Source organism: Paroedura picta, chromosome 3, assembly GCF_049243985.1.
Source record: "Paroedura picta isolate Pp20150507F chromosome 3, Ppicta_v3.0, whole genome shotgun sequence".
Lineage (NCBI taxonomy): Eukaryota > Metazoa > Chordata > Lepidosauria > Squamata > Gekkonidae > Paroedura > Paroedura picta.
In genome coordinates, this window is record NC_135371.1 from 15,470,405 (window position 1) to 15,495,715 (window position 25,311).

The window sequence follows — 25,311 nt, forward strand, 5'->3', positions numbered from 1 at the left end:
GGCCGATTCTGCCGGCCGGCGCGGTGGCGAAAGTGCGGTTGCCAAGGAGCCGCTTGACCCAGCGGGGCCTCCCCGCGCAGGAGCCGCCGCCGCCGCCGCCGCCGGAGCCTCCTCCATTGTCCGGGCCGGGCCGGGCTGGGCCCATGGGCCCCTCCGCTGCGGGAGCCGTCGCGCCGCCGCCAAGCCGCCGCCGGCCCGGGGCTTGAGCCGCGCCCGGTGAGCCAGCCTGCGCCGGGGCACGGAGGAAGAGGAGCAGGGGGCAGCGGCACGGCCTGCAGCCGCCAAGGAGGGAAGGGGAAGCGGGCAGCTCCGGCCGGGCGGGCGGGCGGGCGGGCGCGGCTGCTCCCTGCCCGGCTCCTCCGGCGCCTCCCTCGCCATGCCCGCTCTGGCTCCGTCCGAGGGCGCCGCGCGTCTCCTCGGGAGTCAGGGCAGGGCAGGCAGGCAGGCGCGCTCGCTGGCCAGGGCGTGCTCCGGATTGCACTTCCCCGCTTGAGCCTTGGGGAGGGGGCCTTGGCAGGAGGGTCGCCGGGTTTGGGTCTGGCTGGTTTCGCGGCCCCCCACAAAGGGATGCGGCAGGCCCCGGCCCGGGCTCTCCGGCTTGGCCATGGGGGCCCCACTGGCCGGGGCCTGAGCGAGCGATGCAGGGGCTGGTTGACGTCCTCCTTTCTCCGGGGCCTTCCCTGCCATGGGGTGCCACAGAGGGGAGGAAGGGTCTTGGCCTCTCCTGCCCCCTTGTACTTAATTCCCAGCGCCTCGCAGGGTGTCGGGTAGGACTGAAGCGTGCCCCTGGGTCAACGTGCCCAGGTGTGTGGCAGGAGGGTTCATCAGGTCCCCGGCCTCCTCTCACCTTTCCAGCCCCCCTGTGTTGGGGAAGGCTATCGAATGTGGTTTGTGGGCCATCGCCCTCCCTCCGTTGTCATTTCCTCTATGCCAGTGTGTCCCCATGTGACCGGTGAGACAGCGGATAGGGTTAATATGAGCAAAAGGTGGCGGCCATAGAGTGGCACCCTCCACTTCCCTTTCTCCTGGCGCTCCGATTTCCATCCCCCGTGGACCGGGTGGACCGCAGAGAGGAAGAGCCAGATGATACGGGATAACCCGATATCACGGCTGTTGTTTCCTCTACGGTTAGTAGAACACCAGGAAGGAAGGTGGTGTCCAGGATTACCTTGAGTAAGGCGTCCTCTTCCCCTTGCCTGGTTTTCTCTCTGCTGTGAATTTCTGGCCACAATCGGGCGATATAGATAGTCAGATGGCATTCAGGTACCTGTGAACCCGTGTGGAAGATTTGCCTAAATAAGGAGTTAAAGCATGTAGACATTCCTCGTTCTCACCTTTGACACCTATTCCCCACACCTGTTCGTCTTGATACATTGTTATCTGGACCCATGTCTCTCCAGTCCTATTCTGAAACCACTGCGCTGGCTCTTGCACTACAAAACCAGGGGCACACTATGGGTTTGGGAAGCATGAGGGGGTAGAAGCATCCTGGTCGGACTGACACGTCTCCCCAGTGCTAGAGAGATGTGGCCCCAAGAGTTTGGGAGTATGTGGTAACAAAACTATGTGGGATGAGGTAACTAAACCATATGGCTTATGTGAATTGTAGGTGTGAGTCCATGTCGCCTGCTATTTGGGTTAGCAGAGATCATATATATATATATGACTTTCTGAGGTGCATCGATTCTGTTGTAATAAGCCAAGAGACCTTTTGTCTAAGCTTCATAACATGCAATTTGAATTGGGGCAGGTGAGATAATGCTTGGGCAGGTGAGATAACGCTTGATAATCTAGGACCCACTCAATGAATTTCCCTTCCTTACAGAGCCAGCTGTCACGATGGGGGTGGACTTTGACGTGAAGACGTTCTGCCACAACTTGCGGGCAACCAAGCCACCGTACGAGTGCCCCGTGGGCACCTGCCGGAAGATTTACAAGAGCTACAGCGGAATCGAGTACCACTTGTACCACTATGACCATGACAACCCGCCACCCCCACAGAGCACCCCTCTGCGCAAGCACAAGAAGAAAGGCAGGCAGAGCCGCTCCGCCAACAAGCAATCCCCCAGCCCCTCGGAGACCTCCCAGTCCCCGGGACGGGAGGTCATGACCTACGCGCAAGCGCAGCGCATGGTGGAGGTGGACCTTCATGGCCGCGTGCACCGCATCAGCATCTTTGACAACCTGGATGTGGTGTCAGAAGATGACGAGGCTCCTGAGGAGGTTCCCGAGAACAACAGCAATAAACACATGGAGAACATGGAAACCCCCTCGGTGGCCCCTAAAGCCGGCAAGCACAAGAACAAGGAGAAGCGCAAGGACTCCAATCACCACCACCACAGTGCCTCGGCTGGCAACACGCCCAAACTGCCAGAGGCTGTGTACCGCGAGCTGGACCAGGACACACCTGATGCACCCCCACGGCCCACTTCTTATTACAGGTAGCTCCTGTGGGTTGGGAGGTCTCAGAGAACCTTAGCTGGGAAAAGGCTTCTGGAGTCACCAGACTCTGGTTTGAATAGGGGAGGGACTCCTCAAGGAGATTCTGGTGAAGGTTACCATAAGCCTCTCTTCTTTCTTCCTATGGGGAAGATCAAATGGGACAGTTGCTCAGTATCTTTTAACATGTACATTTCATCTGCAGGCAGGCTTGATTCAACTCGGGGCCATTCAGGGAGAGGAGAAAGGGAAGGTTAAGACTCCCCCCCCCCTTCTGTGTAGTTTTGTGTATGTCGAAATTGCCTTATTCGTACTTCGTACTGTTATTCCATTTTCCAAGAAGCTCTAGTGAGCTTCTATGGTTCTTCATAGAATCATGGAGTTGGAAGGGGCTTCCTGGGTCATCTAGTCCAACCCCCTGCACCATGCAGGACACTCACATCCCTATCGCTCCTCTACTGTAACCTGCCACCCCCGTGAGCCTTCACAGAATCAGCCTCTCCGTCAGATGGCTCTCCAGCCTCTGTTTAAAAATTTCCAAAGATGGAGAACCCACCACCTCCCGAGGAAGCCTGTTCCACTGAGGAACCGCTCTAACTGTCAGGAACTTCTTCCGGATGCTTAGACGGAATTTCTTTTGAATTAACTTTATCCCACAAGAGAGAACAACTCTCCTCCATGCTCCATATGGCAACCTCCTCTTTATTTTCACTCCTCTTTATTTTCATAAGAACTTTGTGAGGAAGGATAGGCCCTTGGTGGAAAGTGCTGTCAAGTTATAGCCGACTTAAGGGGACCCCGTGAAGTTTTCAAGGCAAAAGATGAACAAAGGTGGTTTGCCATTACCTGCCTCTGCACAGAGACCCTAGTGGTCTCCCGTCCAAGTCCTAACCAGAACTGACTCTACTTCGCATCTGAGATCCGACGAGATTGGGCTAGCCTGGACCATCCCTAATATGTGGGAAAGATGAGTGTTTCTGTTGTGTTTAATCATTGTCGAGGTGTGGTAATTGTGGGGGGACGGGATGAGATTGCTTGCCATTGTAAGCTCTACCTTCCCTCTTTCTGTGGTTCTGATCTGAACTGGATCTCCATTAACATTTCAAAAGAGCTGTGCAGATCCAGTTATGACCGTTCTCTCATCTGCTTTGGCCCTAACTGCACTAAGTCCCAGTGAGGACCCCAACGCAGCAGGCCAGGTGTATCAGCAGGCCAGGCAAAACATTTATTTTCCTAAAGGAACTCTGTACAAAGAGAACACGCAGGGAATGTCTCTGTCCAGGTCTCATGCAACTCTGCTGCAAGGAGCACAATATGGTTAGGCTTCTTGTCCCCTCTTTCATTTTGTCCACACATCATCCCTGGGAGGTCTGCTAAGTTGAGAGAATGAATGGCCCAGGATCACCTGGGCGAACTTTATGGCAGTTCAAGGATTCGAACCTGGGTGTCCCTGGTGGCGTCTGGCACTCTCACCGCTGTGTCATAGAGGCTCCAGCTAACCATAACAGAAAGGCCTGCAGAGAAACAATGAGGGGGGGGGAAGCATTGTTGTCATCCAGAGAGCTATGTTGAGTTTAGAAAACACCGCTAGGGACAAGCCCTAGTCTGGCTGGCACAACGGAGCCTGGACTTCTCAGATTTCAGAAGCTAAGCAGGATCGGCCTTGGTTGAGACTTGGGTGGGAGTCCGCCAAGGACGTCCAAGGTTGCTGTGCAGAGGAAGGCAACCGGCAAGCCCCCTCTGGATATCTCTCACCTTGAAAACCCTACAGGGCCGCCACAAGTCAGATCTGACTAGAGGGCAAAAAACGAAAGGGTGAACCTTCATCGTGCGGAGAACAATGCATGGGTTTGGCAAGAAGGCTTGGCAGGTAGCAGTCACACTCTTCTTCAGTTTAGGGGCAAGATGGTGGGCACTCAAGTGTTCAAGCATGTGCTTTTTGCCTGCAGAGAAGTCCCAGGTTTAATCCCCAGCAATAGGTAATGGGAAAGACCTCTGCCTGACACCCCGGAGAGCTGCTGTCAGTCTGAGTGGACAGTACTAACTTTGATGGACTGAGGGTCTGGCAGAGTAGAAAGGAGCTTCATGAGCAGCGTTTGGCCTCTTAAAGTCACTTAGAAATGGGTGGGAGTGACTCGCCACGTGGGCAGAGGCTCAGTGTACGGCCGCAGCCGCCAAAAGAAGAACACCGTAGATTTTTTGTGAACAATAAGAAGTCAAAACTCGAAATCATAATGGAACAAATATTGTTGTTGTTAGTTGCAAAGTGGTGTCCGACCCATCGCGACCCCATGGACAATGATCCTCCAGGCCTTCCTGTCCTCTACCATTCCCCGGAGTCCATTTAAGTTTGCACCGACTGCTTCAGGGACTCCATCCAGCCACCTCATTCTCTGTCGTCCCCTTCTTCTTTTGCCCTCAGTCGCTCCCAGCATTAGGCTCTTCTCCAGTGAGTCCTTCCTTCTCATGAGGTGGCGCAAATATATTAAACTCTTTTTTCTTTTTAAATGAATATATTTCTAATTTTCAGCTTATCGATATCCAGTAATTTCCAGCAACCATTCCAGGTATTCTTATCCCGATTTCTATATCTTCTTCAGTGATTGCCAGACAATATCTGGACAAAATATCATTTCACTTAGGAGTATGAGCCAATAACACACATCACATAGGCAAGAGCTCTGCTTTTTTCTGGGGCCGTATGATATTTTGTTCAGATATTGGCTAGCGATAAGTTGAAAATTAGAAACATACTCATTTAAAAAGTAAAAAAAGACTTTAACACGTTTGTGCCATTTTGATTTCGATTTTTGGCTTCTTACTGCCGCCAAAAGGTAAGCTTCAAAGCAGCCACGGCACAACGCTTCTAAGCCACACAGATGCCTCGTGACGGGGGTGGGGTGGCAAAAGGCAGTGCTGCGTAACCTCCCCGTGGGCTCCCCCACGTCCGTTCCCCCACCCCCTTTGCCCTTCTCCGAAGGCCCCCGCAGTGGTCCTCCGAACCGGACCTGCCGCTGAGCCCCTGCTGCCCTTCTCCCCCTCCGCAGATACATCGAGAAGTCCGCCGAGGAGCTGGACGAGGAGGTGGAGTACGACATGGACGAGGAGGACTACATCTGGCTGGACATCATGAACGAGCGCCGGAAGACGGAAGGCGTGACCCCCATCCCGCAGGAGGTCTTCGAGTACCTAATGGACCGGCTGGAGAAGGAGTCCTACTTCGAGAGCCACAACAAGGGCGACCCCAACGCCTTGGTGGACGAGGACGCTGTCTGCTGCATCTGCAACGACGGGGAGTGCCAGAACAGCAACGTCATCCTCTTCTGCGACATGTGCAACCTGGCCGTGCACCAGGAGTGCTACGGCGTCCCGTACATCCCCGAGGGCCAGTGGCTCTGCCGCCGCTGCCTGCAGTCGCCCTCCCGGGCCGTGGACTGCGCCCTGTGCCCGAACAAAGGGGGGGCTTTTAAACAGACGGACGACGGGCGTTGGGCCCACGTGGTGTGCGCCCTCTGGATCCCGGAGGTGTGCTTTGCCAACACAGTCTTCCTGGAGCCCATAGACAGCATAGAGCACATCCCCCCGGCCCGCTGGAAGCTGACCTGCTACATCTGCAAGCAGCGCGGCTCCGGGGCCTGCATCCAGTGCCACAAAGCCAACTGCTACACGGCCTTCCACGTCACCTGCGCCCAGCAGGCCGGGCTGTACATGAAGATGGAGCCCGTCCGGGAGACGGGGGCCAACGGCACCTCCTTCAGCGTCCGCAAGACGGCCTACTGTGACATCCACACCCCGCCGGGCTCCATGCGGCGCCTGCCCGCCCTCTCGCACAGCGAAGGGGAGGAGGAGGAGGAAGAGGAGGAGGAGGACGGGAAGGGCTGGAGCTCTGAGAAGGTGAAGAAGGCCAAGGCCAAGTCCCGGATTAAGATGAAGAAGGCGAGGAAGATTCTGGCCGAGAAGAGGGCAGCCGCTCCGGTGGTGTCCGTGCCGTGCATCCCTCCCCACCGGTAAGACCCCCCCTCCCCCCGACTCCATCCCTGCTGTTCCGTTTTGCATCTGTGGTGGTGCAGAACTGCAGATCTGCAACAGCAAGGAACGCCCCGGGAGATCAGGCTGGGTTCGGAGGCCGATGTGTTTGAGGCCCAAACCTGTATTCCCAGGTTTAGGTCACCTGATCCCGAAAGGTGTGCTTTGGAAGAGTTCTTGGCTGCCGTCCATGTGAGAAAGACAGCCTCCCACTCCTTAGGAAGAGGTTATTCAGGGAGCGTGCGTTTTATTGGCTGCAGGGGAATCCCAGGAGCTTTGTCCCGTGGGGCTGCAGCTAACAATAGTTCACACTCGGTTCTCAGGATTGGGTCACCTGAACCTGGGAATTCTGATCCTCCCCCCCACCACACACATAGGGATCCCCAGCCTCCGTGTCTCTGTCAGGGGACTTTCTCCAGGGAGAGTAAACTGAGAGGTGTATATCTCGTGGGATTACAGAATCAGATATCAGTTTTTCAGGCTGCGCGGCATACCGCTTCATGAGTCATAGGCTGTGTAGCAACTGTCTTCGGATGCGGACGTCACACCGAATGCAAACCTGGTTGCCCGGGGGGCTGTAATCAGCACAGGCAGGCTCTCCTCTTCCAGCCCCCAAATTCAAGACTCCCATCCAGCGGCTGGTGTTTTGCTAGCCGAAAGTCAGGGGGTAGGCAAAGTCCCGGAAAGGTCGTGCAGGCAAGAGGTCAGCCGCATAGTCCAGTGTCTTAAATACTGCTTCAGATGCCATGGGCCCGACTCTGAGAATGTAGGCCGGGACAAACCGTTCATAGAATCACAGAATCATAGAGTTGGAAGGGTCCATACAGGCCATCTAGTCCAACCCCCTGCTCAACGCAGGATCAGCATCCTAAAGCATCCAAGAAAAGAGCACTTCACAATGCTCTGGGGGTTTACAATGTGACATGGACGTTGCAGACAAAATGTAGAACAGTGTATCCAACCTTTGCTTGAAGACTGCCAGTGAGGGGGAGCTCACCACCTCCTTAGGCAGCCTATTCCACTGCTGAACTACTCTGACTGTTCAGAAGTCAGACATGTGCATCCCTCTTCCGAGCGGAGCTGGCATGCCTCCTCCTTCCTGACTTTAACTCCTCCCTCTGTGAGAACAAGAGCAAAACGCACTAAAGTGTCTGAGGGCCAAGCTAGGTGGGATGATGCCCTTGGGGCGACCATCAGGAAGCCACTGCCGTCTTAAGGGCCCTGATCGTGGCGGGACCCACAGAAGTGCTCTGGTCTCCCCCCGCCCTGCCCTGTGCCTTATCAAGTGCCAAAAGAGGCACATGCCCACACGCACACCCTGCAGCTGAAAAGGAGCAAGAGCAACACAATCTGGATTGGGCCATGAGGACGTTGTTTGCCTCATGGCATCTCGTTCAGCCTTCATGGACCGTCAACGGACAGCATTCGCAGATGGCCGATTTGGGGTCTCATATATTTGTGGCCTGTGGTTGGCGTAGGTGGCAAAGTCTACAGCCTTTTTTGATCTGTGCATCATTACATTTTGCAGGAGAATGTGGGTGTTTTGCTCCTGGGGTTAGTAGCACATGGTCAGTTTCCTGAATCTCCCCCTGCCTTTCGTTGTTCTCGAGTTTGCCGTGAATGGATCCCCTGCAAATGGCGAGGGGCTACTGCATGTGTGAGCACACCGCACAGCCAACCACACTCCGTTCTGCCTTCTCTTTGTTTCCCTGTTTCATTGATCTCCAGCTTGACGTAGTGGTTAGGAAAGTGGGCATCTAATCTAGCGAGCCGGGTTTGATTCCCTGCTCCTCCTCCACGTGCAGCCAGCTGGGTGACCTTGGGCTCAACACAGCACTGATAAAGCTGTTCTGACCAAGCAGTAATGTCAGGGCTCTCTCAGCCTCACCCACCTCACAGGGTGTCTGTTGTGGGGAGAGGAAAGGGAAGGAGATTGTAAGCCGCTTTAAGCCTCCTTCGGGCAGAGAAAAGCGGCCTATAAGAACCAACTCTTCTTTTTCTTCAGTGATATCAGGACTCCCTCAGCCTCACCTACCTCACAAGGTGTCTGTGGAGGGGAGAGGAAAGGGAAGACAATTGTAAGCACTTTGAGACTCCTTCAGGTAGAGAAAAGCAGGGTATAAGAATCCACTCTCCTCCTTCCTCTTCTTTTTCCTCTTTTGTTGGCATAGCTGCAAGCTGGCACAATGGGAAGCGGGACCAGGTGAGAAGTGGGGCCCCAGCACATTTTGCCACATTCAGGCCTTTTGAAAAGACAGGTTCTGATCAGGCCCTGGTTTGCTGTGATGTCTGAAACCCAGGCTCCTTGCCCCAAGTCCAACGGGGTCCGCAGTTTTATGGTTTTTTTATTCAGATATATGTAACCCGCCATGAGCCATCTGGGAGTGGCAGGTAATCAATCAGTCAGTCAGTCAGTCAATCAAACAAATAAAAAAGAATGAATGAATGAATGAATGAATGAATGAATGAATGAATGAATGAATGAATGAATGAATGAATGAATGAATGAATGAATGAATGAATGAATGAATGAATGAAATTGCCAACCTGAGATTTCAGACCAGAGATTGTAGCTGGTCTAGTAGGTTTGTTGTGACATCCGAGTTCAAGCGACAGTGTTGGTAGAGAGACACTGTTGATGGCCTCTCCCTCTGATCTGACGAGTATGGGGAGGATGTCCTCTGTGGTGCCTCTTAGTTGCAAGACAAAGAACACGCTTATGAGGATTTGTGGCCGAGGAGGGATCTGAACCACAACAAGTGGTTGGGGGGATTTGAACCCAGGCTAGTCCCAAAACAGGGATATATGCCCATGCGTCATCAGACTGATGGTGGGATGCCGGGCGAGGTGGTTAGTGAGCTAAGAAAGTTCTCTCTGGGGCTAGATTGGGAGTTGGGTTTCGCTTCTCATCCTGGGCGCTAATCTTGAAGCTGAATTGAGGCTAAGGAAGACCGGCTGGCCGCAGCCATCCCCTCTCACGTCAGTGGGACTGTGCTCTTCTCTGCCCATCCTCTTGTGTCAAGGTGAGGCCCAGAGAGCTGGTTCTAAAGTAGGGAAAGGTCAAGTTCAGCTGTGGAATGGGCTGTCTAAGAAGGCAGCGAGCTTCCCCTGCACTGGTGGTCTTTAAGCAGTGGCTGGACTTATCCTGGATGCATTTGGTACTGAGCAGAGGGTTGGACTAGACAGCCTGTCTGGCCCCTTCCAACTCTATGATTCTATAAGTTCAGCAGCAAGCTTGTTGTATGACTCTCTCTTGCCAGGGCTGAAGTAACAAATGTTAACACATTCTTACATCTAAAGATGTGGACCCCCCCCCCATTCCTACCAGTTACCTAAGGCAAGCCATGACCAGCCTGGCTGAGTGTAGGATTAGAACTGGATGCTTTTCTCCCCCCCACACACACACACCTCAGCCCACCTCTCTGTCTGCGGCAGCCCAGTGTCCCTGCTCGTCTGTCCCGCTCTCTCTTAGGCCCGCGGTTCATGTGGGATGGAGGAAGAAAGAATAAAGGGAGAGAGAGCATCATTCCGCATTTCACAAAAAGCTAAATTGAAAAGATCCAGTTGCATCAATAAATAGATCATTTGGAATAAACATACGAACAAATAGCTCCCCTGACCGAACTTATTGCAAAGACGATTTTAAGATATATTCTGGGTGTGGTACAGCAAGCAAGCACACTTTATGGCACTAGGCCACAAGCTGTCGCAAGATCAAACAGAAAGTCAAATTGTACAAAGCGGTAGATAAGTTCAAGACTATGGCAAATCTATCACGATTACTGGCTAAAACAAAGTTAAACGTACAAATCTGGGTGTGGCATAGGGAACCCAGCGTTCCCTATTTGGCCGTCCAGTCATGGCTGACTTACAGTGATTCTGTGGGGCTTTCAAGGCAAGAGATATTCAGAGGTGTTTGCCATCGCCTGACCCCACATCACGACCCCGGTACTCCTTGGAGGTCTCCCTTCCAAAGACCAGCCAGGGCTGACCTTGCTTAGCTTCTGAGAGCCGGAAAGATCATCCCTGCCCGGGCTATCCAAGTGAGGGCAACCTATTCCCTACTGCAATATCGAAACTCCATGGTTGAGAATCGAAAGCGTTTTTGATGCAAACTGAACAAAAAAAAAACAGAACTCAAGGGAAACACCGATGCAGAGTCCATATCAAAAAGTGTGGGTGATGTGGGGTGCCTCACGCCTGCCGCTCCTCCGTGTCTCAGAAACACGGCCCCGCTGAGCCCCTTTCCCCTCCCCCTCCCCCTCCCCCTGCAGGCTCAGCAAGATCACCAACCGCCTGACCATCCAGAGGAAGAGCCAGTTCATGCAGCGGCTGCACAGCTACTGGACACTGAAGAGGCAGTCCCGCAACGGGGTCCCCTTGCTGCGCCGGCTCCAGACGCATCTCCAGTCGCACCGGAACTGCGAGCCGGGACGACCCGCCCCTCCCCCTCCCGTGTCCAAGACGGAGCAGGTGTGGCTTCTCTCAAGAGCTGGTGCATGGGTCGGGTCCTCGGAAAGCAGGGAGGGGAGAGTGGGCCCTACCCCCCACCCCCGGTGCCTGTGACTAACAGCATGGCCTCTCGCCTGGCAGTCTGCTTGTGGTGTGAAGGAGCATGGGGGTTGTCTAGGGAGAGCTAGGTGTAAGGCTTCTCCTAGGGTAGGGTGTGGCACTCTCCTTCCCGGTTCCTATCATGGGGGGTGGTGGTAGGGGTGGAAATGTCCCGGGTATCGCAGCAAGGCTGGACGGCATAACCCCAACCTTCTAGTCCTGGTTTAAATTCTCATGCCAAAACTCCCGGGAGTGTCAATCTTGGCACTTTTCATTAAATAATCTGGTTGTAAAAAGCCCTCTCCTGAGGCCTCAGGGAGCGGCTGCCGAAAGGAGCAGGCCGACCCGCCCGTCCTCCCCTTGTGACCGAGCCCTCCAGACCGGCCTCTCTCCCTCTGCCCCGCTGCTTGCCGCCATCCTCCCTGCTGTTTCATGGCTGCTGCGTTGGCAGGCGCTAGCCAAGGGCTCCGTCCCCAGCCGCAGCCGCGTCAGACTGGCCAGGGGGTCAGGGGGCGCCCCTTCCTCTCATAGACTCTGATGTTCCCGCAGCGAGACAACACAGAGGATAAGAACTGGGCCCTGAAAGAGCAGCTGAAATCCTGGCAGCGCCTCCGCCACGATCTGGAACGAGCGCGCTTGCTGGTGGAGTTAATTCGCAAGCGGGAGAAGCTCAAGAGAGAGACGGTAACTGCGCCGGGGAAGGGAGCCGGGGAAGGAGGCCAGGGGCTTCCCTTGGGTGGGGAGATTGGGGGTGGGGGCATCTTCCCAGCGTATCTACCGGGAGGTTCTCAAAATGGAGCAGAAGAGGGAGAGCAACAGGCCTTAATAGAGTAGCTGGGCAACATGGGAAGAGCGGAGTGTGAGGCTTTACTGAAAGGAGGAGGCTGCAGACTTCCGGGGGAAGCTGGCAAGCAAGAGGGGAGACGGCGTGGTCTTTTGGGAGAAACAAAGATCTTCCTGGGGGAGGATCTTTGGCTACGGTGCCTTCTCTGCTTGTTGCTTGGTGGTAGCGAGTTCCTCTCCATTGTCCTCCTCGCAAGAGCCTGCTCTCCAGAAAAGTGCGACCCGAGCCAAACGGGAACTCAGACAGCCTGGGATGAACCTCCGCAAACAGTGTTTCCCAGACTCTGGGGTTTAGTAGGAGCACACTGGGCAGGTTCCACCAAGGCATGGCCAGGAAGCTGTCCAGATGACAGCTTATCAGCCATGTTGGTCTTAATTCACAGTTGCAGGGGAGGGTTGGCATCTTCAGGGATAGGGAGGAGCACGTTTCTATGTGGGACGGACACAGCAATGACAGGAGACCTGCTGGAACATATGCAAACAGAAAGTGGGAGAGAGAAAAGGCCTGGGTCAGCAGAAGAGCATCTGTTTGGCACACCGAAGGTCCCAGGTTCAATCCCCAGCATTTCCAGTTGAAAGGACCAGGCAGTAGGTCATGCAAGAGACCTCTGCCTGAGACCCCAGAGAGCGTCTGCCGCTCTGAGTAGATAGTACAGACCTTGATGGACCAAGGGTCTGATTCAGTGGAAGGCATCTCCATGCATTCAGACGTGCCCTGGGAGATGTCATCAGGAACCCCAGTTGCCAGCAGGATTCTCTCATTGGGCAGGGTGCTGCAGGGAGCCTCCCTGAGGAGAGGGAGCTCTAGCATCTTAGGAGTTTCTTGATCTCGTGGAAGGGATTGGCATCTCAGGTCAAATAGGCGGTCAGCCACACACCACCAGAAGGACAGACCCTGCTAAAATTCTGCTCGACTAGGCCGCCCTTTGAGCCCCTGTGCCCCTTTAGAGGGATGCTGCTATGGCTATTCCCTCCGTTCCCTTCCCCCCCCCGCCCCTTTCCTGAGGGTCCTTCTGCTCTCTGAACACGGTGCTGCGGTGGGGCTGGGTTCCCGGAGACACTGGCACTGAGCAGAGCCTCCCCTCCCCTCCTCTCTTCCAGATCAAAATCCAGCAGGTGGCGCTCGAGATGCAGCTGACCCCTTTCCTCATCCTCCTGCGCCGAACCCTCGAGCAGCTCCAGGAGAAGGACACGGGCAACATCTTCAGCCAGCCGGTCCCGCTGTCTGAGGTAACAGAACTCTACGAAGTAAGAACCCCTCCACCCCCAATTTCTACTTTGCTCTGTTCCCACCCAGCTCTGGTGCTGGTTTCTGTCCTGTTATGGCACGTCCCCCGGCGCAGGGCTTTGGGTGGTCTCCCGACAAAACCCCTCCTGCCTGATGTCCTGCTTGCCAGCTGCCCCATACTTCTGCAACTGGGGTTGGGGTAGACTTGGGGCAGGGTTGCAGAATGCCCAGGCCAGGTTGCCCTTTCTTCATTTCTACGGGAGCAGGGGGATGTCCCTCAATAGTTTATGTTCAGATATTTGTTAGATAGTTAGAGGGAAGGGACAAAAGGCACGAGGCAGGATGCTATTGGTGGGGGCCAAACATCGCCTCCGCTTCCTACTACAGACCCCTTGCGAATTCTACAGGGACAGATTCCTTTTTTTTAACAAAAGAGATATGCATATATCGTCGAGATAGCGTTGCATGGTCACCAGTGCCGTGCAAGCGATGCTCTCTTCAGCTCATTCGCGTCAAAGGTCTTTGCTTATTAGAAAAGCACTATAAATAGGCATGAGAGCCAGAGCCCTCCTGGATGGGGCCCTGGCTCAGTGTGCAGCGCATGTGCTTTGCGTGCACGTCGGTTCGATACCCGACGTCTTGAATTAAAACGGGATTTTTCGTGACAGGCATCGGCAGAGATCTCTCTCTGGCCAAGAGCACAGATGACTGCTGCCGGTCAGAGTAGACGACACTGTGCTCAGGGGACTCGGCCGAAGGTAGCTCCGTATGCTTCGTTTTGCATTCCTTGTCTTGCTCCCGGGAACCCTCTCCCCCAATCTGCCTGTGAAGGTGCATTCACAAAAAGCGCTGGAAGGAAGAGCACAGGGGCAAGGGGCCCTCACCGTGGCTCATTAATGCCAACAACTTGCAAGTGTGACGTTCTGACCAGTTGAGCACTCTGTGAAAAGCGTGCCCCTAAAGGAGGATAAGGGGTAGTATACCCACATTGTCCCTCGAAAGCTCATCCTTTAACTGTGGATCCATACGTCTTAAGGTTAAAAGATGAGGTTTCCGGGGTAAAGAACACACATGAAGCTGCCTTGCTGTGAACCAGATTGTCTGCTCTGACTGGCAGCAGCTCTCCAGGGTCTCAGGCAGAGAGAGGAATTTCACAGCACCGATTGCCAGGTCCCTTTTTAACTGGAGATGCCGGGGATTGACCTGGGGAACTTCTGCACGCCAAGCAGATGCTCTGCCGCTGAGCCGTGACCCCTCTCCTGGCAATGCTGTTCGGTAGCGCCTTGGTGCTCTTTTAAGCGGGGTGTTCCCCCCAGAAATCCGATTTAATTTCAACCAATGATAGCACACCCTCCAGCTGGTATAGTCAGCGGCCCGAGTTAAAATGTGTAAATTTGGGACGATCGCTCTTTACATGCTACCTATGGAACAGTCGTCTCCAAAGTTAGTTAGCTGCTTGTATCGAAAAGGGGAATTTTGACTGCACTTTCAACTGTCGGGCTCTTCCGAGGAAACAGCAGTGCAGAAATCTAGCCTGGTGAATATAGAATCATAGAGTTGGAAGGGTCCTTAGTCCAACCCCCTGCACAAGGCAGGAACAGTGCCGCTTCTCCCCCAAGGAGCCGCCATAGGCCCAAAGGGGGTACAGACTGCCCATGGAAACAAAGTGTTGGAATGGAGGAACTGATATGTGGCTAAGGAAGTTTGTAAACCACCTCAAGCAAGCCTTAGGAGAGGGAGATTATCCATTTTTCAAACAAATGCCCATCACGCAGATCCAGGGAGGAGGGACTGTCTTGGCCCTCTCGATCCTAGAATGCCATGGCCTTGACCACATGGGCTAAGCATTAAGATCAAACCTCCTAGGAGGAAGTTGCAGTCTGTTCCCACCCTGGCCTGTTTTGGTAACGCCAAGAAGGGTTGTGCGTGAAGAGCGAAGGCTGCTGGGAAAGGGTCCTGGTGCTGGGAGGAGCTCGTGGGTGACCAGGTGGAGCGAAGCGCCTGAGATGTTAGGGGCTGGTAACAGCAAGCCATGGGGGAGGGGGCAGTGGAGACGAGGAGTATCTGCAGGGCGGGAAGAGAGGGAGGATGGGAGGGACCGCATTTCCAAGATGGGCTGAGGACTTTGTAGACATCTCCCTGGAGCTGCCTTCACTGCAGCTTCCACCAAAACAAAATAAACCTGCTTTCGTCAAGCGGATTTGGTGTTTGGACGGAGTTGCCAAACCGCAGGACTCTAGCTGTCCTCAGGAACGTGTTTATGGCTGTGCCGTGCGCCCGCACCGACCGGCAGTACCCCTGGCAAGTGGGGCGATTGCGGCCGCTTGGGCAAGAGGTTAAACGGCCTGTGTCTGGACTGCTCTCTAACGGTTCTTTCCTCGGAGCAGGTGTCTCCCCGGGAGGCGGGCTCCCAAGTCCCTTAGCCGCGCCGCTCTCTGTCCCCCGCAGGTCCCCGACTACCTGGACCACATCAAGAAGCCGATGGACTTCTACACCATGAAGCAGAAGCTGGAGGGCTACCGCTACCTGAACCTGGACGAGTTTGAGGAGGACTTCAACCTGATCGTCAGCAACTGCTTGAAGTACAACGCCAAAGACACCATCTTCTACCGGGCGGCCGTCCGGTTGCGGGAGCAAGGCGGGGCCGTCTTGCGGCAGGCCCGCCGGCAAGCGGAGAAAATGGGCATCGATTTTGAGACCGGCATGCACTTCCCTGTGCCCGGGGAGGAGGCACCTCCACGGAGCACCGAGAACGGTGAGCGGCAGGGGCTTGCTTGGGACTGCCGGTGTTCCCAGAGAGGGACGGGAGGAGTGGTAGGAGCAGCAGCCGTTCCGGGTTGCTAGGGCAGGGGATTGCTCAAAGGCACTGCTGAGCCAGAGCGGGTCCTCCGGGAAGATGGATGCGCCTGACTGTGCTCCCGGAAACCAGCCCCTGCAAAATGGCAACTCCTGCACAGTAATGTTGCAGAGCACAAAGGGGATCTGTTGGTGCAGCGTCTGGCCCTGCTGGACCTCTTAGAGGCCTTAGAACACAAGCATCTCTTCCGGCCCTGGTTTTAAGACAGAGGCAGCACGTCCTCCATCTGCCTTCAACACAGCAGGGTTGTTACAGTTGTTGTTTTTATAATGTTGCTAGAAAGGGTGCCCTGAAGGAGATGGTGTGGGGAGGTGAATGCAGAAGTGGGGCCAGTCCTGCAGGGAAGTTCCTGCAGAGAGCCAGCTTGGCGTTGTGGTGAAGAGCAGCAGCCTCTAATCTGGCACGCTGGGTTTGATTCTCCCTTCCTCCATGTGCAGCCAGCTGGGTAACCTTGGGACTGTCTCTCCGAGCTCTCTCAGCCGCACCTCCCTCACAGGGTGCTTTAGTCTGGAATCTGGTAACGCAGCGAACACATAAACACCCATGAAGCTGCCTTACACCGGATCAGACCATTCATCCCTTAAAGTCAGTATAGTCTACCCAGACTGACCCTGACTGCCCAGGGTCTCAGGCAGCGGTCCCTCTGTCATCCCCAGCCACCTGGCCCTTTGTGCCAGAGGGGCTGGGGGTCAGACCTGGGCCCTTCTGCATGCAAAGCCATGATCCCTCCCTTCTAGGGAAGCTAGAGCCACCCAGCAATTAACCAGAGCACTGCTGCTAAACACCACTGGTTGAGTCTGAAGATCCATCTGCTTCAGTGTCCTGTTCCCAGCTACAGACAGACAAATGCCACTGGGAAGGGCAGGTGTAACACTTAGAATCATAGAATCATAGAGTTGGAAGGGGCCATACAGGCCATCTAGTCCAACCTCCTGCTCAATGCAGGATCAGCCCAAAGCATCCTAAAGCACCCAAGAAAAGAGCACTTCACAATGCTCTGGGGGTTTACAATGTGACATGGACGTTGCAGACAAAATGTAGAACAGACTCTCTAGTGGTGGAACTATGGTGTGCCTATTTTGCCTGATGAGAGCAATTGTGGGTGAACTTTTTACTGTACCTCGATCTATAATATCAGCCACCAGAAGCTGACATTTCTTGCCTGGTGTAAAGGGGGTGTCCACTCCAGGGGATCCCCCAGGATGAGCGCCTCTTCCCTTGCTTGCACATCACGGAAACAGAGGGCAACTTGCAATCCATTTATTGATATCTTTCTTTAACGTGCCTTTCCCGCCCCTGCCCGAGGCAGCTTATGCAATTAAAAAAATAATAGCAAACATTAAAAAACATTAAAAAACCTGAATTTCCAGCCTTCAGAAAGCCCCAGCCCTGCACAAAAATACAGATTATGAAAAGCAGACGACTAGAAAGAACAGTTTCTAGGCTAAAAAACCTAACCTCTTCATTAAAAGCCCAGGTGAACGGCAACGTTTTGGTCTGGCTCCTAAAAGAAGGAAACCTAAGCACCATATAGGCCTCAAAGACTACTGGTCTTTGCAGAGCGGCTGGAGGCCGGCCTTGCAAAACCCCCTTTACAATATTGGCAGCTGGAAAGATCCAAGCAGCAAAGATCACAGCCGTCTACGGAGAATAGCAGCAGTCAAACTAAGCTCCAGACACCCCCACACAGAATAGCAGGAGAGGGTTTCCCTGACCTCTACTGTTCTTCCTACCTTGCCAGTCCTTGCTTTGGGCGATTTCTGAGCAATGCTCACTGGCCCTTTCGAGGGACAGAAATGCTGTCTCCGCCAAGCCAAGGCAGCCTGCTTGAGACCCGGGCCTGGTTTCCTTGCCTGTTGGGTCACCTTAATTGTCAGGACGTGGCCCTGCTGGGGGAAATCCCCCCCCCCTTTAACAGGCTGTGTGTTCCTCGACCCAGACGAGGAGCGCCTGCTGTTGTCCGAGAACCAGAAGCACTTGCCCCTGGAAGACCAGCTGAACCTCCTCCTGGAGCGTCTGTCCGAGGTGAGCACCGGGAAGCAGAGCGTGGGCCGCTGCCGGCGAGCCAAGATGATCAAGAAGGAAATCACGGCGTTGCGGCGCAAGCTGGCGCACCAGCGGGAGACGGGGAGGGACGGGCACGGCCCCCTGACCCGCATCATCCTGCCGAGCCACAATCCGTGCGAGAAGGACACTCAGACCGACAGCGCCGCCGAGGAGAGCAGCAGCCAGGAAACTGGCAAAGGTAAGGGGGCCCGGAAGGCTAGCGGGGAACGGGGGGGGGGGCAGTGGCTGTGCACGTTGCCTTGATTTCTCCGTGGCTGGAGACGGTCTCAGGACACAAGCAGGTCCTCCTCGCAGAGGCCGGGGGGAATTGTGGTGTTCCTCTTCTTTGGAGGATCTCCCACAAAGATGGGAGCCTGTTGGGGACATCTCCGGCATGGCCAGCCCATCTATTTGGACCAATTTAGACACCCTTCTGTGCCTGTGTATGAAAAAGAATGCGAAGAGCAGGTCAAGGCTGGCGGTCATGGCGTAACTCCCCCTTTCTTGGCTTTACACCCTTCCGTGCAGACTAAATAGCTTTGTCCCTCTTCACCCAGAGTCTCTCTGACATCAACCAGCGCCCTGTAGCCCTGTTGCATACCGTTGAATGGGCTCTTTCTCTCGCCTCCTCCCCACCTCTGGGAAGGCAGGCACCATGGCCTCCTGTTTGGGACTTCCGTGGGAGACCACTAGGGAAGGCTCTGCAGAGGAAGGCATGGGCAAAAACCTCCTCTGCTTCTCGCTTCCCATGAAAGCCCATAAGCTGGTTGTTCCTTGACAGCCCTTATGGACATATGTCCCTGTGTCTCTCCTTCACAAGCTGAATTGGGTGGCCAGAGGCCTTCTCTGGCAGAGTGCGGGCATTCTCTCAGAAAAGTCACATGCCCGGGCACAGGAGGACTCCATGAAGGCACCTGAAAGAGCACCTGCTCTAAGAACTTCTGTCTAATCCATAGCTAATAATGCAGGTTCCCATATCCCTTGCAGAAGACAGGAAAGGCTCCGGAGAACACCCCTCTAGATCCTGCCTTTCCCTACAGATCAGCTTGACCTCACTGTATCCTGCCCTTCCGTTACCAGGGAGTGTCTCTGGCCTATCTTCACCAAAAGTTCCACATGCTAGGATAGGAGGCGAGACATTTACCAGCTCTGCGGTTCCTAGGGAACCTTGTGGCCAAGTGAGAATTTATGCCTGTGACTCCTTCCCTGACTGCATCCTTCTGAACACCACACTGGTCATCAGAGGGCCAACGGGATGATGGTGGGAGGGAGGCCGCTCTCAGAGTCTGTTGTGTCCCCTCGGTCCCAAGCAGCACCTTCAACTGGGCGTGTTAAGGCGTTGCCAAGCAGGTGCTGAAATCCCATGGGGATCTTAGAACCATAGAGTTGGAAGGGGCCATACAGGCCATCTAGTCCAACCCCCTGCTCAACGCAGGATCAGCCCTAAGCATCCTAAAGCATCCAAGAAAAGTGTGCATCCAACCTTTGCTTGAAGACTGCCAGTGAGGGGGAGCTCACCACCTCCTTAGGCAGCCTATTCCAGCCTATCTTCCCAGCCCTCTGCTGATATCTCCTGCAGACACTGGAGGGACGCTGAGATGAATCTGAGAAAAGGGGGAAAGTTATCTTTCGAGTTGTATTTGGCCACCCTTCTGCCAGCTCCCATTAAATCTGTGGGAAGCAGCGCTGCAAGGAGGGCGCCAGCCGATAGAAACAGACCCATTCAGCTTTTCTGGGAGGAACGCTGAGACAGAGCGCCCAAGTCCTGCTCCAGGCAGGCTCTGGAGCCGGAGGGTTGGCAGTCCTCGTAAAGTCAGCCAGCGTTCCCCTTTTGAGCAAATGCCGCCGCTTGATTCCAGGCCTCGGCCCCAACTCCTCTTCTACCCCAGCACACGAAGTTGGCCGCAGGACGTCGGTGCTCTTCTCCAAGAAGAACCCCAAAACGGCCGGGCCCCCGAAGCGTCCCGGGCGGCCGCCCAAGAACCGGGACAGCCAGCTGGCTCCAGGCCACGGGAACAGCCCCGTGGGACCCCCTCAGCTGCCGATCATGGGGGGGTCCCAGCGGCAGCGCAAGAGGGTGAGGAGCCCGCGCCCCAGCTCCAGCTCGGACAGCGACAGCGACAAGTCGGCGGAGGACGCCCCGATTGGTGAGTGGACGATGAGAGGCTGCTGTGGAAGGGCCGTGACGGCGGGGATGCTCCCGGGCTCTCCTTCCACAAGGAAGTGCCGAGACTTTTTAGGGAGGGGACAGATTGCTGGCTGCAGTCTCGAAGGCAGGACAGGGGACCGAGATCTTGCACCCATACAAAACGGGAAGTTGATGTGGTCAAGTAGAATCATAGAGCTGGAAGGGACCTCCAGGGTGATCTAGTTCAGGGGTAGTCAACCTGTGGGCCTCCAGATGTCCATGGACTACAATTCCCATGAGCCCCTGCCAGCAAATGCTGGCAGGGGCTCATGGGAATTGTAGTCCATGGACATCTGGAGGACCACAGGTTGACTACCCCTGATCTAGTTCACAGACCGCTGCACAGTGCAGGAACTCAAAACTACCTGCTTACTCACAGTGACCCCAGTTTCATCCCCAAGTGATCCCCCACCACCACCAAAAATTTCCAGAATCCAGCCTGGCCTGGAGGAAATTCACCTACCATCCCACAGCAGCAATTAGGAATTCTCTGGGTTTGTTTCTCCAGAAGAGACAAACACTGGCACAACCCTTCCTGGCCACCCACCCACCGTCTGCCTAAGTTAATAAAATCAGCCTTTCTGTCAGAGGACTATCTAGCCTCTGCTTAAAAACTTCCAGTGAAGGAGAACTCACCACCTCCTGAGGAAGTCTGTTCCACTGAGGAATTGCTCTAACTATCAGGAACTTCCAGATGTTTAGCCGAAGATTCTCTTGAATTAATTTCAACCCATTGGTTGAAATGAACTGGAAATTAATGAAGGCCAGTACCACCCCTGCTGGGTTAAGTACTGCCCATGCTAGAATAGCACTGAGAAGGGCGGGTTTTCTGCAGGTGACATTAAAAACAGAAAGCCTCGAAACAGGCTGTGGGAAGGTCTGGAGCAACCAACTTTGTGAACCAGAAAGAAGTCTTTCCTCTGGGTCGCTGGAAGTTCTTCCAGCCCCTTTTATTCCCAGTTGAGAGCAGGTCAAAGCCTGCATCTTTTAAAGCTTTTCTCTGCAATGAGGACTAGATACACCCTTGTTTTAAAAAGTAAAGCGAGGACTCCATGGTGTTCACAGCCATCTTGGTGGTGAACCAGATTTTGCCGTCGCTCACCCGATGGTTAGCTTGCCAGATTCAGCTGTTCAGCCCCACCGGAATGCCACCTGGGCCCTGTCTGATTGGCCCTTCCCTCCGTGTGTCTCCACCCAGACCTGGCAGCCAACGGCTTCAGCAGCAGCAACCAGCGCGAGAGCTTCCTGGTCTACCGCAGCGACTACAACCTCCCCCGCAGCAGCTCTGATTCAGAGTCCAGCAGCACCAGCAGTAGCAGCGCCGCCTCTGACCGCACCAGGTACTTCCAGGGCCCGTCCCCGTTTCATAGAGGCCTTGTGTTGCGTCCCCTTCTCTCCCTGGCTGCAAAGGCGAGAGAGGAGCATGGGCTGGAGTGGCCCGACGGGGGCGTTTGCCAGCTTGAAATCTGCACTCATTCTACTTTCACAAACGGTTTTGTCTAACACCCCCACTCCTTGGCGTTACAAGACCATGCAGATAAAAACCAGCATACTTCTGATGATGGGCTGCCCAAAGGAAAGCAGTCATTGTGCATTGTCATAGAATCATAGAGTGGGAAGGGGCCAGACAGGCCATCTAGCCCAACCGCCTGCTCAACGCAGGATCAGCTTCAGGCATCCAGGATAAATATCTCTCCAGCCACTGCCTGAAGACTGCCAGTGAGGGGGAGCTCACCACCTCCTTAGGCAGCCCATTCCACTGCTGATCTACTCTGACTGTGAAAAATGTTTTCCCTGCTATCTAGCCGGTACCGTTCTACATGTAGTTTAAAGGTCCCAGGGCTATCTGTAGTTTGTCCGCAGACAGCTATGAGTCCATTCCATGCAGTTTGCACAAACAACCCCCCCCCCCTTTCATTTGCCCCAGTGAGAGGCAGAGATGCAAAATTTCTGGAACTGTTGAAGTTGTGGAAAAGCCAGTCCCCCCTCTGGAAAATATGGACACTAATTAATTAACACATGAAAATAACCTTTTTCTAAATTTCGCAAATTACCACAGCATAGATAGGTACTACTATCTATCTAGTCTTTAGATTGCTGTACATAAACAGTATTCATGCTGCATATTCCGAGTTAAACTCTTGTAATATTTTCTCCAAAAGAGAAAATACCCCCAGTATTCTAACATTCTCCCAATTGTACCATTAGAAAAATGATGTGGGGTGTGTGTTTCCATATAGAATCTCCCTATCTTTAACAGACAAAGTCTAATTATCTTGCCCGGAATTGTACTGGGACGATTGATCGCTAGTCCTTGAAACAAACGTCTAGCCTGCCCCATCCCCAACACTCCCCAGGCCTAGATTGAAGTATCCGCCACCCCCAGTTCACTGTCAGATGCCAGCAGTGGAATCCATCGGTCTGGGATAGACTCCTGCAAAAGATGACGGGCTGGGAAGTTCACCCTCCTTCCATTTCCTCCCCCTCAGCACCACTCCCTCCAAGCAAGGCAGAGGGAAGCCTTCCTTCTCGCGGGTGAATTTCCCGGAGGACAGCAGCGAGGACACCTCAGGAACGGAGAACGAGTCCTACTCAGTGGGAACCGGCCGAGGCGTGGGCCACGGCAGTGAGTACCTTTGGTGGCCTTTCCCTCGCTCCCCTGCCTGGACAGGCCTTTGCCACGAGGGCCTCGGCAACCCCTTTTCACTCTCGCTGTGTCTCTCTCTCTCTTTGCAGTGGTGCGGAAGAGCATTAGCCGATCCGCCGGCTGGCTGTCCGAAGATGAAGACTCCCCCCTCGATGCCCTGGACCTGGTGTGGGCCAAGTGCCGGGGTTACCCGTCTTATCCAGCACTGGTGAGTTTTTGAGCACGTGTGAAGCAGCCAAGGTAATGGATGCCTCGTTGGGCCCCGGGAGTTTGCACTCAAGCTTTGCTCAGCTATGTAAACGGTGCCATTTTCCCGTTAAGCACCTGACGCACCGTATAATGCTAAGAACGAAAGCTAAATCGTGGTGGCATTTGAGTTTGAGTATGGTGCTTCCGGGTGAAGGAGCTGCTTTTGCAGAACTTGGGATCTGGCAGAAGGGCAATATTAATGGTCCATGGGAGGGAATCTGGAACTCACAGAAACTGTGCGTGATTCTGTGCAATCATGGATAGACGATTAAAAAACAAAAGCTGAAGTATTCAGGAACACCCGATGGCAGCATCCCTGGGCAATAGGAAGCAGGCGTTGGACAGCTCAGGGCCAGGGGCAGTCAAACTGCGGCCCTCCAGATGTCCCTGGACTACAATTCCCATGAGCCCCTGCCAGCATTTGCTGGCAGGGGCTCATGGGAATTGTAGTCCAGGGACATCTGGAGGGCCGCAGTTTGACTGCCCCTGGCTCAGGCTGTTCAGAGGTACATGCCATGACCCCGTGTCCTGTTTCAGACAGAGCTCTTCTCTATTCTCTCCTTAAACCACAATGCCGGGTTGCTGAACCCACCCTGCTTTAATGCTGTGTTTACATTCCAAGCTTGTTCCCAAGACCTTCAGGGGGTCAATATGCGTGCTGCAGAGTGGTCAAATTTTGTGGGCTGATGGGGATTCCTCAGCCCCAAGTCCAGCATTCTCGCTCCAACCTCTTATGCCCCCCCACTCATTCCTGCCCAGTCAAGCACTGGTCTCTCTGCAGCATCTCGTGTGCGCCCTCCCAAGATTCTCTCCACAGGTGTCCTTGCTGTGCTTCATGACCGCCTCTTTGTCAGTGCCTCATCTCCCGTCTCTCCTTCTTGGCAGATCATTGACCCCAAGATGCCCCGGGAAGGGATGTTCCATCATGGTGTCCCCATCCCTGTACCCCCCTTAGAAGTGCTGAAGCTGGGAGAGCAGATGACTCAGGAAGCGAGGGAACATCTCTATCTGGTCCTCTTCTTTGATAACAAGCGTACCTGGTAAGAGCTGGAGGGTCGGAGGCTCCTGTTCCTGGAGGGCGCAGGGGTCAAGCAATTGCTGCATCTCAGCATGACGAAAGCATAGGGGTTGGGAACAGGAGAAGGAGAAGGAGAGAGAGATCTCCAATGAGGCTTGCTTCTTTCTTGCAGGCAGTGGTTGCCTCGCACCAAGCTCGTGCCCCTCGGTGTGAACCAGGACCTGGACAAGGAGAAGATGCTGGAAGGGCGCAAGTCCAACATCCGCAAGTCTGTCCAGATTGCCTACCACCGCGCCATGCAGCACCGCAACAAAGTGCAAGGAGAGCAAAGCAGCGACTCCAGCGAGAGCGACTGACCCTCCGCGGGGCTCCCACCCTGGGCGCTCACTCGGTGCAGCTGGCCTGTACGGGAGAAGGGAGCGGGGAGCTCCAGCCTCGAGAAGCCCAGGCCCTCGGCCAGGCTGTGGGAACGAGTGCAGAGCACCCGGCATCCCCTCCAGTGTGCTGGGCGCACCCGCAGAGCACTGTGCCCTCCCCCTGGGCAAGCCTACCTCTTGTGCCAGCCTGCCCTTCCTTGTTCTATGCCTGGAATCGCCCTGACTGGCTGCGTAAGCAACACCCAGCTGCCTGTATAGCTCCCAAGGACAATACCCCACTGCCTGAGGCCTCCTCAGTCTCTAGGCCTTTGTAAAATACTGTACCATAGCGGGAGAATGTAAATTATTTGGGTTGCTCCGGACACACAGATCCCCCCCCATACACACGCACCAGCCCCCTCTTCTCCTTGGATTGTAGCACCTGCCCAGGTGCACCAGCCTTCCCTTGGCCCAGCCCAACCAACACTCTGCAGAGCAGGGCCCCGCTGTCTTCTCACTCGCACATTTTGATACTATAGCTTTTTGGAACTTGACTCTGCCTGACCCGACCCCATAGGACCTTGGCTTCTCTTTCTGCAGCAGCCGGGTGGGCATTTGTACTTGTATTTATTTTGGAGGAAGAAGATCTCTATGAATTCTTAGATAATAAAATGGCTCTTTTGGAACCAAACATCTCTGTCCCTTTTTTTGTTACCAGAAAGGCTAGGAGTTTCATCTTGCAAACCTCCCTGTCCTATTCCACTGCTCCTTTTTGATGTGAACGCAGGTGGCCGTACAGCACAGCCCTAATTTTTAACACCTGTCAGACTCAACTTTTTACTCTGGTCAGTATCCTTGATGTG

General features: G+C 54.5%; 1 protein-coding gene across 5 annotated transcripts; it reads left to right on the forward strand.

Moving 5' to 3' along the window:
• Positions 1-2: 2 nt before the first annotated feature.
• BRPF1 (bromodomain and PHD finger containing 1) lies at positions 3-25,139 on the forward strand. Of its 5 annotated transcripts, none has more exons than XM_077324849.1 (15): positions 3-216; positions 1,826-2,441; positions 5,487-6,446; positions 10,740-10,938; positions 11,548-11,700; positions 12,961-13,089; positions 13,756-13,845; positions 15,536-15,842; positions 17,863-18,189; positions 19,880-20,137; positions 21,377-21,518; positions 22,668-22,804; positions 22,915-23,033; positions 23,960-24,114; positions 24,265-25,139. In XM_077324849.1, exons 2-15 carry the CDS (start codon positions 1,840-1,842, stop codon positions 24,446-24,448), a joined length of 3,762 nt encoding a protein of 1,253 aa, XP_077180964.1. In that variant the 5' UTR covers positions 3-216; positions 1,826-1,839; the 3' UTR covers positions 24,449-25,139. The 5 variants fall into 5 exon arrangements, with proteins under 5 accessions (XP_077180964.1, XP_077180963.1, XP_077180965.1 ...); XM_077324848.1 differs by having other exon boundaries at positions 6-216; positions 19,850-20,137; XM_077324850.1 differs by lacking the exon at positions 13,756-13,845 and having other exon boundaries at positions 14-216; positions 12,961-13,107; positions 19,850-20,137.
• The last annotated feature ends 172 nt before the right edge of the window (positions 25,140-25,311 follow it).

Excerpts from the sequence above, each read along its gene's own strand:
- BRPF1 (XM_077324848.1), top strand. The coding sequence starts at position 1,840 with ATGGGGGTGGACTTTGACGTGAAGACGTTCTGCCACAACTTGCGGGCA. Across the intron at positions 6,447-10,739 it reads CCGTGCATCCCTCCCCACCG|GCTCAGCAAGATCACCAACC; the intron begins GTAAGACCCCCC and ends CTCCCCCTGCAG. Across the intron at positions 15,843-17,862 it reads TCCACGGAGCACCGAGAACG|GCTGTGTGTTCCTCGACCCA; the intron begins GTGAGCGGCAGG and ends CCCCTTTAACAG.